Here is a 13,698-nt window from a genome sequence, read left to right as displayed (position 1 = left end):
AGTCTGGAGAGGAAGATCTAAATACCCTCCCTCCAGCTTCCTCTGGGTCAAGTCCCAGACACTTTTGGTTCTGGTCAGGCTTCTGATTTTCTACCAGCTCTCTCTCCTCCTAGAAATGCAACAAGGGTGTTAAGTGGATAAGCCCAGAGCACAAAGCCTTCACCAGTAACTCAAGGGAACTGTTCCCCAAGCAGTGGCAGTATTAGCTCCTGTTTCAGCTTCTTCCAGTATTCAGCTGACAGCTCAGGAAACTGTGTCCTCAAGTCTGTGTGATGGAGATGGACTGTGTCTGTTTCTAACTTGCTGTGTGGATAGCTGCAATGTGCTGGTCATCCACTTCCTCACTGGATTTGACTAGGGAGGCTCTATGGTCCTCTTTCCTTTCCATTTTTAATATCAGTCCTGCAAAGTGGCAGGAGGAATACAAATGCCTTTGGGAATCATTTTAGCTCCTCATCAAGCCACAGTCTGCTGGGGATGTAGATGTGAGTTTGGTGTACTTGGTGTTTTTCCCCTGCCAGTTACAGGAGTCACATTAGTTTGCTGAAGGTTCTTTAGAGGTTGGAAGTTCTTGAGTTTGTTCTTATGTTTTTGCTGTTCTCAAAGCCTGGCTGGGGGTGAGGATCTTATTTACGCTTTGGTTCGCATTGCCTTTGATCAGCAAAGCAGCAAGAGAGGAAATAGCACTTTGAATAAAGAGCTGTCCCATGTCTGATGGTGACAGATGACAGAGAAGGGACTGGGATATTGGTGGGGATGGAGTTGTTTGCATGTTTGGCTTTCCTGGTGAGCCAGCGAAGGGCTTGGTGCTGCAAAAGGAGGGGGATGTCTGCAATGAGCCCAGGCTGAGATGAGTCATTAACAAATGACATGCACAGAGTACCTGGGGGAAGCAAACAGCTCTGCAGCAGCTGGTTAATGAATCTGGCTTGAAGGAAAAAGTTAGAAGCTATTCCAGAAATGAAGCAGAAGGCAGAGTTGTTAACGGGCAAGGATGCAGGAGGTGCTGTGCTGTTTGAGAAGGACAACAGATAAAGACTGTTGACATCCTGTTGACTACAGGAAGGGCAGCAACTCAGAGCAGAGTTGTGTGAATTAGGGGCTGAATTGTGGGCAGTTTCAAGTGGGGAGTGCCCAGGGAGCTGAACTGCTATGGGGATGAGTGGGAGGTGGAAGCAGAGGCAGATTTGATGCAATCTCCCATGGGTTGCCTGTGCCTGCTGGAGGCAGCTAACACAGCTTGTCTGAGCACTGCTGGACGCTGCTCCGTGGTGCAGGGTGAGCATCCTGCCCTGCTTTGGTTTATGGCAGCGATGGGATGCTCCAGCTGCAGCTCACTCCCAGATTGCAGCAGGACAGACTGAGCTATTGAACTTCTGTTTGCCTTTTCCACCCAGAGGGAGAGAAAGTGGATGGAAACTGCCTTCCCTCTGCTCTTCAGGGCTTTATTGTCTAGCTTTGTGTTCTGCAGCTCCACTTGTAGTAGTGCTTGTTTAATATGGAATTGAGCACTGAGCTGGAAAATGGAAGAGAGGATCTCAGCTGATTGCAGTGCTGGTAGGCTGCCCTAGCCCTAAAGCTGTGCCTCATGCTAACAAATGTCCCTGGCATTCCTGCCGAGACTCGCTTGATACCAGCTAACATCAGGCAATTCTGAAACACAATAAAGCAGTGCTGATGTCAGTCTTTAACAGAAGAAAAAAAAGTTTTGGATTAAAATTTCTTCTTCTTTTACTTCCCTCCTCACCTTCCTAGTTAAGTTGAATGTTAACTTTTGTGTTGAGAGCAGGAGTGATGCTGATAGACTCTTCTGTCTTCAGATTTGAGACCTGTCCTGCAATCAATCTTGTGCAGCCCTAGGAAATTCCATGGATGCTTGCAGGTATCTCTCTGTGGATTGTATACAGCAGTAGGACCTGCAGAGCTGTTCTCCAGAGTGAAGCTGGAGAGAGTGAAGCTTTTGTTCCTTACAGAAGACAGTGGTGGAAAGAAGTGGCCATTTTCCCACCAGCCCTGCAAAGTGAATTTTGCTGAACATCTTTCAGGTCCTGAAAGAATGTAAAAGGATGCAGACACCCAGAGGGTGTTTTTGGTTTTAGTGTTCTTATCCAACGCAAAATGCATTGGTCCACGTGTGCCAAGCAGGCTTGTGCTTACTCATTGCAGGGAAGACAGAAGAAATGGTGCCCTTATCTTTGATAGCTGTATTAGAACATAAATCACATGGGCAAGCCAGACTTTTCCTAAACTTTCAGTTCTGTACAGGGTTACATGAGTTCAGCTAAGCCAGAAATCACACAAAGCCCACCCCTGCACCATAAAACAGCCCAAACTTGTGCATTTGTGGGGCTGTTGGTGCTGGGGATTCTTATTTTTAGTCTGTTGCAAACTGCAATGCAGAAAAACAGCCTTGTTCTTTATTATTCTAAATCATAGGGAAATGGAGAAGTCTAAGAGCCTGCCTCACAAATACAATAGACCCAGATAACTCTATCTTGGGCACCTGGTCACAAAGTTTCCTGTTGTTTTTTTCCACCCCACTAAGTCCTCTATAACACCTGACCTAATGCAAGGGAACCAAAACCCAAGTCTGCATAGCATATTTTTGTGTAATCTGAGAGAGAGTAACCCGGGACATCAAGAAAGATAAATTAAAGTTTAGAGAGATCTCAGTTCCTACTTGTAACCTCAACCTTGTATTCTTAATATGGAATTTTAGCCTGACACTCTGACTGAATTTCTCAGCAGAGTTTTTATGAATATGTCATGTGTTTCATTCTGCTCCATGACAAAGGTCCGTGTCTCTCAGGGACTGTTGACATTTTGCTGATAGTTCCTCAAGTTTGGCCCTCCCACAGAGCTCCCAGAGGTAAGTGATGGTAAAGAGAGTGTGTGTTTACCCCCTAGCCTGGGCTGACCCTGCCTCTCAGCATTCCTGTGGTGCTACTCCCCTCTCCAATTGGTCAGCCAGGCAAAGGAATGGGCAGAGCAGCACTTTGCTCCCTGTCTATGAATCCACAGGCACGGATGCTTCTTTGTGCAGTGTGTGCATCTCTTGACATGCCCCACTGCAAATTGCCTGAGTGTGGTAGCTGTGACCACAGAATTTTCTTGTTGATAAGAAAAGATGTCCCTACTCTAGTGAACATGCATACATACACACTGGAAATTCCAGGCAGTAATGGGATGCCATAAGGTCATTTAACAGTCCTGAAATACGTATTTCCCCACAGAGCACAAAAGAATTTGTGCCAGTAGTCCTTGCTTGCTCTAATTCTAGTAGAAGATGGCACACACTTCCACCTCTCCAGATCTTCAAAGATCCTTTGGAATCTGTCTCATTTGGGTATTTTTGAAATGCCCTAGTCACACATGATAGCTCTGTGTTTCCAGAAGAGCTGATTGTGGTGGGTTAGCAAAGCCTTGCTCCATCAGGGATCAGCCTCTTTGTGGGTGTTTGGAGCTTGTCTGATCATAGGCTGTATTTTATGGGCATGAGGTTTGGAAGTAGTGTTCTCTTGTCCTTCAGATTCTTCCCAAAGATGCTGTTTATCTCACCAGCCCTCATGTTTCACTCACTGTCTCATGATCAGCACAGTCCTAAGGCTGCTCTGTGCTGATGCAGCAAGTAACGTCTTGGTGTTTCATTGTCACCTTTGCAGCTGTTAGCACCAGTTCCTTCAGGATCACCTGCCAGCTGTGATGCTGTACCTTTTACATCACGACTCTTGAGATGACACCTCTCCTTGCTGGCAGACAAGCCAGGTGGGTAGGCATTGCTCCTCAGAGCTGTTCTGCATCTCAGGAGGCGCAGGCTGCAACCTGGTTTAGTGTAAAGGAAATCAAGGACAAGGACAGTTTGTAAATAAGGGGCAAAGCACAGAGCTGCATCCTCTTCCAGCTCTGTTGCAGAGAGCAACCTTGGGCAGATCAGCTGCATTTCCCAGGACAGCTTTGCTCCTGCCTGCTGACTGTAACAGAGTTTTGGTCTCCTGGCTGGGCAGAGGTTGGTTGCTGATGGAGTTGAAGAAGATGTGCGTGTGCGGTAGGGGGGAAATCTTGCACCTTTTAAGCTTTTCCAGAAGTCTTCTTCCTTTTATGTAGCATACCCTTCTTTTCCCCTGATGCAGATAAGATGGTCCATTGTGGGACTATCAGCCTGGAGTATTATGGGTAATATACCAGGTTAATTATGGAGGGGGCAGGAAAAATAGCCTGTGCTGTTTTCAGCAATATCAAAGGGATGCTACCTAATGATTTTCCTATTAGCTCTTTTCCCATCCTGCCGGAGTCGCTGCAGAAGTGTCATTTACAAAGGCAGTTTGCAACTCATTACCCTGGATTTTCACTGTAGTTCTGCTCCAGAGAGCGTGGGCTTTTGCTGCATGCCCCAACCTAATGAATTGCCTGATTTGGTTAGTGCTGCCATCCCTCCTGACAAGGTTAGTTGCTGACTGACAGGAAGGGGCCTGAATTCAATTCCCTTCTTGTTTTTAAATCATGCTTGTGTCAGGTGCAGGCTCCCTCTGGAAGTTGACCTGTGATCCCTTCCCTTTGTTTTTCTGCATTCTGAGGGAAGCAGCCCATGCTTGGAGAAGTCCTGGAGCAAGTGGCAGGGGCATGTTTGTTGCTGCCCCTGGCAGTCCCCACTCCATGCCTCAAGTCTCTTTCCAGATGGAAAATTCCTTTGCTCTTCTGCTCTGGGACTCTGGGCTTCTCTTTTTTTTCATTGCTTTGGGATTTGCTGTCACCAGAATGGGACTTTGTAACCCTTCAGCAATAAGTACCTGGGAAGAATTGCATGAATGGTACCAAGGAAAAACATGGAATATGGGCTGGGGGAACAGAACAGGTTTCCCACACATTAGAAGGCAACAGTGTCCCTGTTGTGAGTGCTCCAAGGTCTGCTCCAGCCTGTTTGGGCTTTGCCAGGCACTTGTACTACAACACTGGAGGAAGCTCTTTGTCCTTTTCCACTAGAGAGCTGTGTGCTTTTTCAGGCTGGGGGCCTATGGCTCAACTCCTGCTAGGAGCTGCTCCTGGAGAGGAGAAATCAAGGCTGTTCCTACGTCATGTCACAAGTGTTCCCACTTGGAAGCTGAATTGGCTACTGCTCATCCAGCTGGTAGTGCAGGAAATGCGTACATCCCATGAGTGCTAATTTGACCTAATTTGACAGGGGACCCTGGGACTCCTTCTTCCCTCACTTCCAGGTGTGTGTACACACCTCTGCTAAAGGCTATTGTCTGAGACTGTGGTTGAGATATCAGATGCTACCTCCTGAGGCTGCACCTTGCATCCAGAACAACTGTTCACTTAAGCTGTCTGGGCTGGGATGTAGCAGGGGAGTTTTCCAGGGCTGGCCATGGATCCTTTCATGGGATGTTGTGAGAATCTGACCTAGCTGGATATCAGGAGAGGCAGTGATGCGAGATGAATTTGTTTTTGCTGCACAAGATGCCTCCTTGCCTCTTAATTACATTCTTGTGGCCCCTCTTTCTTGCTGCTCTTGTTTTCTACTGAGTCCCTGTCAGGGAGACTCAGTTGTGGCCATTTTGGGTGATTGCTGTGTTCTAATGAGCCACTTCTGATTCCCATTCTTGCTTGTCCAGTGAAGCAGGAAAGTGTTCATCAGTGCTCTGAGAACTGACCTCTGCTGGCAGTGCCACTCTCTGCCTGTCAGACCCACTGGTCTGGCTGTGCCATGGAGGGACTGAGGTTGAGTGGATCTGAGCTTTCCCAAGTGTTCTTTCACCCCTGAGTGCTGCCTTCTCTCTTGCACATCAGCTCCACCACACATGGGCACGATATTCCCGTCCTGCTGGTGGGAATCCACGTCCTAAGGGACAGATGACTCCCTGGTCAGAAGAGAAGCAGGAAAGTGAGGAACCAAGCTGTTATCCTCTCCCTCTGCACCAGGAGCTCTAGCTCTGATTGCTCTTCTCTGCCAAGCTAATGGCCTTTTTCATACAGCTTTGCCCTTTTCCTTGGGCTTGCTTTTTCCCAGGAAGCCCAGTGGATGGAAGGGACCCATGCTGTGGGCTGTGCTTTTATTCTTGGACAATGCTGCCGAAGAGAAACAGGAATCCAGACTGTACATGACCTCAGGCTGTGATCTTCAATCTCCCAACCTTATCTCAGGTTCTGCCTCACTTAGCTGGTAAAATTATGTGGATTGAATTCCTGAGGCTGAGTTCCTGCTGTTGTGTTGAGGACAACCCCTTTGTCACCAGGCAGGTGGTTTTATTTCAGCTCTGGCTTGAAGCAGAAAGCCAAAACTGGTAGGTGGATTGTCCCCACCTTGATCCCAGCCTGTCACTCTGTCATGGTCACTACTCTGGCTTAATGCTCAAGGACCAGGACCTTAAACAGGACCTGCAGCACCACCTTCTTACCTCTCTGTTCAGACCTGGCTTTGCAAGGTCTGCACAGTAAGTGATTCCTTGTTGTCCTTTAGGTTCACAGCGGACAATCCCCTCTAACAGGCATCTGTTTAGGAGCTCCTGATACAGCCCCTCCTTCCCTCTAAAGATGTGTGGAGCTGGAAGGGCGACCTTCACAGGTGTATTTGCCTTACAGAGCCCTGACAGTGGGTTGCCATTCCCTATGGGAGCTGCCACTTGCCCATCCTGCCTCCCTCCCTGCCAGGATCTTGATTTTGTTCCCCATAGGCAACATCTTATGTGGTCCATCAGCTGCTGCTCCTCGTCCAGCTGGATCCTGTGGGCACTGCAAGGTGGGTACCTGTCTCTGACGGAGGCTGTGCTCGTGAGAGGTCAGAAATATCCCCTACGCACTCCTAACCTGATGATTGAGCTGTCAGGTGTCTGGATGAATCCTCTTGTTCTGTGCACCCAGTGTTCTGTCAGAGCTGGGGTGAGTCTGGCTTGAGGTTTCTATGGTTTCCTGGTGGTTGCTAAGGAAAAGGATCGCTTTGCCTCTGGGTCTTGGTGACTTTCTCTTTGCCCTGTCCTAGGCGCCGGAGCCCAGCAGAACATAATGCTCGTTGTTTCCCAGCCCACTACAATGGCCAGGGCATAATTTGTGACTCCTGTCACGGCTGGGCTGGGCGCCTGCCACTCTCTTTTTTTCCAAGGCCTCTTTGAAGAATGAGACCAAAGAGCCTTCAAGCAGGAGTTTCCGTGTTTACTGCACTCCCCGCCCCCTCACTTGCTGTTTCCTTTAGAGCTCCGAGTCATTTTAACGATTTATTTCATGCACTTTACATAGCAAGAAGCTGTAGCAACAGCTGTGTCCATGAATCCTTACCAGGCAGCTCTCGGGATATTTTGGTCTGTCTACTTATTGTCCCTGGCACAGTTAAATAAATCTCTACTGGAGGAAGGGACTTTACAGCTTAGTGGCAAAGGGCTGGTGAATGGGAATACCAACAAGACACTTAGTGGGCCACTGGATCCTGGAATAGCAGTGCCTCTGGCACAAAGCTCTGCTCCCACCAGCGCAGCCGGGGGCCAGATCCAGCGCAGGCTCTTTGTTGCTGCAGCAGGGACGGCGTCTCCATCCGGCACCAGCGATAGACCTGCAGTTTTGGGCTGAAGCTTGGGCTAGAAGCAGTTAAAGCACGTCTGGGACAGATGCTGCCCTTGTCACGCTGCTGTCGATCCAGGGCTCGGCTGTTAACCATGGTGGGCTCATTTCCATGGGTGCCATTTGGGATCTGGGCATAGATGTGCTGCCCAAGGCTGTGTGCTCTTGCAGGGAGCTCAGCTGGGGTCTGCAGAGTCTTGCAGTGCCAGGCAGGATTCAGTCCATCAGAGCATCACAGGATTGGGTACAAGTTTACTTTTGCATGTGGGATCAAAGCTTAAAATATCAGCTGGCCTTTCTCTCACTCCTGACTTTTCTAAAACATCTGAACAATTTCTTCTTTAGCTCTGTTAAAATCAATCAATCTGACATTTAAATTGTATGTGAATTTGATAAATAAAGACAGGTTACAAAATGCCACACGGAATGATTTTTTTTTAAAGTTTTTCAACTACTTAGGACAAAAAATGTTACAATGCTTGACTTTTCATTTAGTTACATAAATAATTTTTTTATAAATATCTCTTTATAAACAATATATAAATAGCTTTACAACATAAATACATTTATGCATGACATGAATTTACAAACAGCAATGTTATACAGCTGGCTTCATCAGTCTCTTGGAAAAGCACTGTCCCTTGTCTTGGTGAGTGTTTGTATATATAATATATATAAGATAGAGAGCACTTGTTAAAAAAATAACAAAACCAAAACAGTTGGTGCCATGATTCCTCGTACCAAAAAGAAAAACACAACCACATCTTTTGTCCATTCCAAGGGGGTCTCTGCTTCTCTAGGTGTTGCCTGGGGGATGTGCCTGGCTGTGCGTGGTAGGAAAAAGTGGACTATGGACTCAAAGCCCTGCAAGGAACAAGAACAAAGTGCCCATTAGTACTTGCTATGCAGCACCCCTTACCCATCCCCAGCCAAAACCCCTGCCAAAGTATCCGTGGCCTGGGGCTGGGGGATGCTGGACTCAACAGAAGCCATCCCTGAGCTTTTTGCCTGTGCTAAAGCAAGGAAGGAAGTGCACCCTTTGCTTTCTGGCTGGCGTTCAGGGGAGAGGCTGAGGGAAGCTGCTGCTCCTCCTGCCCTTGGGTCTATTGGAGTTTTTTTCCTTGTTCTGATGGGTTTAATGAGAGAGAATGGGTGTGACCTGCCTACATGGGGTATGTGTGTTCCTCTTGGAGCCCTGAGCTAGCAATACTTGGCAATATTGAGGAGTCTCTAAATGAGGGAGGAGAGAAACAGCACCCACCCCTCCAGGAAAGGCCATAGATCAGCACTGGCATCCTGTAGGCACCTTTGGGTTGTGCTATTCCCATCGCCCTGCAGAGATCCAGTCCCCTCTGTGCCCAGTTATGTTACTGCAGGGCTGGGCCGTGGGAAGAAGAGCAAGTGGCCTGGGCTGCAGTGGTAAGTGCTTCCTGATGTGTGAGTTCATCTGTGTGTGTCCTGCTGGCAGGGCCAGGCCAGAACTGTGCCTCACTGCCCCCAGTACCCGCAGGGAGACCTGGCAGGGGAGGCACTGCCATGTTTGTCCCAAACCCATCACTTCGGGGAAGTGACACTCCTTCACCCATTGGTTGCTACACAGTGGCTGTGAAGCACTGTGGGAGGAACTTCTCCCAGCTTCCCATAACTTGCTCAGATACAAAGCTGTAGTTAGGGAAGTGCTACTCGTGCCCGTCACCACACCTAGAAGACACCTGGGGGGGAATTTATGTATTGTTTTTCCTTAAATTAAAAGCACTGGAGCATGACTGAGACAGGAGCCTCATTAACTCTCCAACTGCAGGCACACTAGGGGTACCCTGCCCTATCCATAGGTCACCTAAGTGTGTCAAGCAGAGGGGGCAACTAGGAACCTGTGGCTGCACCGGAGCTCCTCCTGCATCCTCCCCGGAGCCTAAGGGTCTAGCTCAAATTAGAGGGAATCCAGTTTGAACTGCTGCGGGAGCAGCTGGGGGCTCTGACCCTTCTGCAGGGCAAGGCAGTGGGAGGGCCGGTGGATTCTGGACGGGAATGGAATAAGGCCAACTTTGGGGTCCTCCTCTGCCCGCCAGCAAAGCCAGAGGTTGCGAGGCTCAGCAGGATGAACACCTGCAGTCCCGTGCGCTGGCATCTCGCGTTCACAGGGCAGCGCATCTTCCGCATCCCCCGCGGTACCGGAGCTCAGCCCCCCAGCCCCATCCCGGCCCCGGCCCGACCCCATCCCGCCCCGGCCGCGCACTCACCGCCAGGGGTCCCTCAGCATCCGAGGCCGCTCATGGCGCCGATGCGATCCAGCTTGAGCCCGAAGCAGCCCTTGCCCAGGCCCTTCTTGTGGAGGCCCTTGTGGCGGCGGCCCGGCGGGTCCTGCAGCAGCCGAGCCCAGCCCGCCCGCGGCCGCGCCTCGGCCCGCGCCTCCCGCGCCTCCCGCGGGCCCGAGCCGCCGCCGCCGCCGCCGCTCCGCTCCTTCTCCCGCTCTTTCTCCCGCTCCGCCGCCTCGGGCGGACCCGCTGCCGCCGCCGCCGCCGCCGCCGCCGACCCGCGGGAGGCCTGTGGGGGGGGGGGAGGAGAGGGTCAGAGCGCCGCCGTCCCCAGCGATCCCCTTGAGTGTTGGGGATCCCCCGTAAGGGACGCGCAGAGGGGTCGGTGTATCCCCCCTGCGATGCAAACGCGCGACTGGGTCTCTGCCCGACAGTGCAGTCCATCACCCTGCTCTGGCAGTGGCCAGAGCATCTTCTCCCCTCCCTAAATCTGTGCTCCCTTCCCTGGGGTCAGAGCATCCCCCTAACCCACACCATAGCGGTGTCTTCCTGTCCCGGTCAGTGCATATCCACACCGCCCCTCCAAAGGGCTGGTGGTGCTGCACACCTCAGCTGTGCTGCTGTCACTATCCTGTCGTCCCATTCCATCCTGTCCTCCCCCCACCCATAATCTGAAGGGGCCTGAAAGCTGGCAGGTCCCTTCCTTTCAAGACCCCCTCGGTCACTGCATCCCTCACCAGTTTAACGACCTCTTCAGATTATGGGGAGGGGTCCTGCCCCACAGATCCCCGTGCACCACTGCCTTGCAGACTGTCTCCAGCAGTGGTGGGGAGATCAGGGTTCCTCCTCCCTGCTGCTCCCTCCCCCAGTTAATGCTCTCTATGTCCTCCCAATCCTCCAATTCTGACCCACAATTAGAGGGACACACCTCCTTCCTCACTGTTCCCCCATCTCCCAGGCCTTCCATTTCTCTCCCTGCTCAGAGCTGCTGCCCGCCAAGCCCTGGAAATGTTCATCCTCATTCATTTTCCCAACATCCCCCTGTATCAACACTTTTTCTTCAGCCTACACCCCAGTGCCTTACAGGGACAGCGCCACTCCCATCCCACTGCTGCTCTGGGGCACTCATCAGACCGTGTCCCCATCTCTGTGCCCAGACCTTAGGACAGTACCACCCAGTGGTACTGGGTGCCTCGGGCACATCCCTCCTCCTCAGCATCTCGGGACAACCAGATCCCTGGGACACTCTCATTTGGGGCGCCCCTTCCCCATGGGACACGCGGGGAAGGGACACCCACCTCTGCGCCCCTGCCCGGCCTGTTCGGTCAGGACTGCCCGGAGGGCTCTGCTCTCGCACCCCGTCCCACCGTGCACCTGCTGCCTGCCCCGCTCCGGCTCTGCTCCCCCTCCCCCGTGCCCGGCACAGAGGGGTCTCCAGGGTGACTCCGGGGAGCCCACTGCCACCCTCCCCTGCTCCGATCCCGCGGGCTCCGGGGCACACCGCGTCCCACTCAGCCTCTGGTTTGGGGCGGATGTCCCCGGACGTTCGGGACAGCCTGGAGAAGCAGGGAGTCCCCCTTGCAGTCAAACAGCCCATGCGGAGCGAAGAACCCCTCTTTGCACTGACTCTGGCACCCCACAGGCACCCCACGTTTCCCCCTGAGCCGTTAGGACTCTGAGCGGGATCGGGAGAGGAGGAAGAGCCGGAGAAAGCTCCAGCCGTACCTTCTGTGGGAGCTGAGACGCCGGCTTCGCCTCCAGCCTGACGGAGAGCAGCGCGAGTAAAAGTCCACCAGCCAGCAAGGGTGAGATCTGCATCCTGCGGGGCCGAGCGGCAGGGGGCTCGGGGGGGCAGCGGGGAGCCGAGGGCAGCCCCGGGGACAGGACGGGACCGACAGGAGTCAAAGTTCAGAGCGGAGCCCCGAGGTCCCTCCTGCCGCCTGCGAAGTGCCGAGCTAGTGAACTTGGGCTGCTTTCTGCTTCATTCATTTTATAACCCAACCTGCTCGGTGATGTCATCTAAATACCCAGGTCCAACCCGGTCTGCACTCCACAATAGCAGGAATTTAAAGGGGGGGTGGTGGTATCCCCTCTCCCCTGGCAGTAACAAATGACACAAGACAACCAGCTCCGGCAGCTGGAGACCCGAAAGGGAAAGCGGGGGGCATTTGGCTCGATGCCCCCGCCCTCCCCTAAACGCCCCCGGCCCCCCCTGCAAGCTGTCTGCCCTCTCCTTGCCGGCTGCCCCACGGCCCCTCCGCTCCCCGCACTGCCCTGCTGACCTCCCACGGAGGAACACGGGCCACGCGGGGGGTGGTCCTGGTGCGGGATTCATCCCAAAAGACAGGAATAAGCACAAAAAGCACTTTTTTTTTTTTTTCCCCCCACATCCAGGATTAAATCAGAAACTGTGGCTCCCAGGTCTCTGCTTGCCAGGAGCAGGGCCACTGCCCTCTGTGACAGGGATGTGAGGGACACAAAGGGATGGAGGGGACAGCAGTGCTTCTTGAGGGCACCTAAGTGGGTCTCTTGGCTCAGGGGGCTGACCTGCTCTCTCTGCTTCTGGGAGGATCTTGATGGTGTTCCTGGCCCTGGAGATAGGGCTTTTCAAGCACCCTGGGGATGTCCTCTGCAGGGCAGAGTCAGTGTCACAGGGTCCCTTGTGGGGACAGGACCTCACTGGCTGACCCACCGAAGGGCTGTGCAGCCTGGCCTCCCTCTGACCTGCTCCCGGAGCTAGAGGTTACAGGAGAAAGGTGTGATCCTGGGATTAACCCCAGTAGATCACAGGGCCTTTGAGGAGCCCCTTGCTCTCAGCCTTCCCCTTTCCTGGCTGGCAGGGCAGGATTTGTGCCTCTACTGCTGCTGGGGCTGGCACTGGGCAGCTCTGGAGCTCTGGCTTTTTGCTGATGGAGCTGAGCACCATCCCCAGCCCTCTGTCCAGAGGAAATGCTCTTCTTGGCATGAGGGCAGAGGAAAGACACCCCGTTCTTTGCAGGAGCATCCAGGGCTGAATTGCATTAAGTTGGATTTGCACCCCAAAACCCTTCCCTGAGAGCAGGGAAACATTCTCTGCTCTTCCCCCTGTCCCTGGAGTCTGTTTCAGTCTGGTCCTTTCCTCCTGCTCTGTATCCTGGTCTTTCTGGGCTCTGCTGCTCCACAAATCTCTGGGAAGCTGTCCCTGCTGGGGGACCATGGCTCTTTGGGGGGCCGTAGTATCCCTGCTCAGGAGCAGGGAGATGTTTCCTCCTCCACAGCCCAGGCTACTGGGCACAGGACACTTCCAACAAGATTGGCTTTTCAGCTCCATGTGAACGGGAGCTGGAAGGAGAAGGTCTCGGTGTTTTTTCCATTGTGCCTGCCAGGTGGAGACAACTTGGACTTTTTTGAGTGTGAAGCTGTGCTTGGGCATTTGTCTGCGTGCAGGCAGAGCAAAGTGATGGAGTCGGGATTAGAGCCGACCCCGAGTGCCAGAGAGCCGTGGGTGCAGGCAAGGAGCAGAGAGAGGCCCCTCCTCTCGGGGTTCAGTCCTTGTCCCACACGAAGTGTAGCTGGAATGTGGCAGCCAGCCTCGCCAGGGTGCAAGGAATGGGGAGCTCTGCACAACTACCCCCATCAGCAAGGCTTCTGCAGGGGAAAGGGGAGCACCAGCTGAGCCCTGGGTCTCCACAGGATGAGAGATGACATCTCTCTGGGGATGTCGGGGTGCCCGAGGCCACCAGCAGCTCAGCAACCCCCACAGAATCCTGCCATCACTGCTCTGGTTGCACTGGCTCCTGCCCTAGTGCTGTGGGCAGCTTGTCCCCTGGCTTCTCCCGGTTGACCCGGGACGGGGAAGGAGACGAGGCAGATGGCTGGGGAGAGATGTCACAGTGTGGGCAGGAAGGGCCACCTC

At 52.8% G+C, this 13,698-nt stretch overlaps 1 protein-coding gene across 1 annotated transcript; it reads right to left on the bottom strand.

The window, feature by feature from the left end:
- Positions 1–7,194: 7,194 nt before the first annotated feature.
- On the bottom strand, positions 7,195–11,794 carry NPPC (natriuretic peptide C). Its single transcript, XM_053985856.1, has 3 exons — positions 11,529–11,794; positions 9,789–10,092; positions 7,195–8,412 (listed from the first exon to the last, which is right to left on the bottom strand). Exons 1-2 carry the CDS (start codon positions 11,619–11,621, stop codon positions 9,802–9,804), a joined length of 384 nt encoding a protein of 127 aa, XP_053841831.1. The 5' UTR covers positions 11,622–11,794; the 3' UTR covers positions 7,195–8,412; positions 9,789–9,801.
- Between the last annotated feature and the right edge of the window lie 1,904 nt (positions 11,795–13,698).

The sequence above is a fragment of the Vidua macroura genome, chromosome 10 (genome assembly GCF_024509145.1).
Source record: "Vidua macroura isolate BioBank_ID:100142 chromosome 10, ASM2450914v1, whole genome shotgun sequence".
NCBI classification, from domain to species: Eukaryota; Metazoa; Chordata; class Aves; order Passeriformes; family Viduidae; genus Vidua; species Vidua macroura.
Note: the sequence above shows the minus strand (reverse complement) of the source record. Positions and strands in the feature narration are given on the sequence as shown.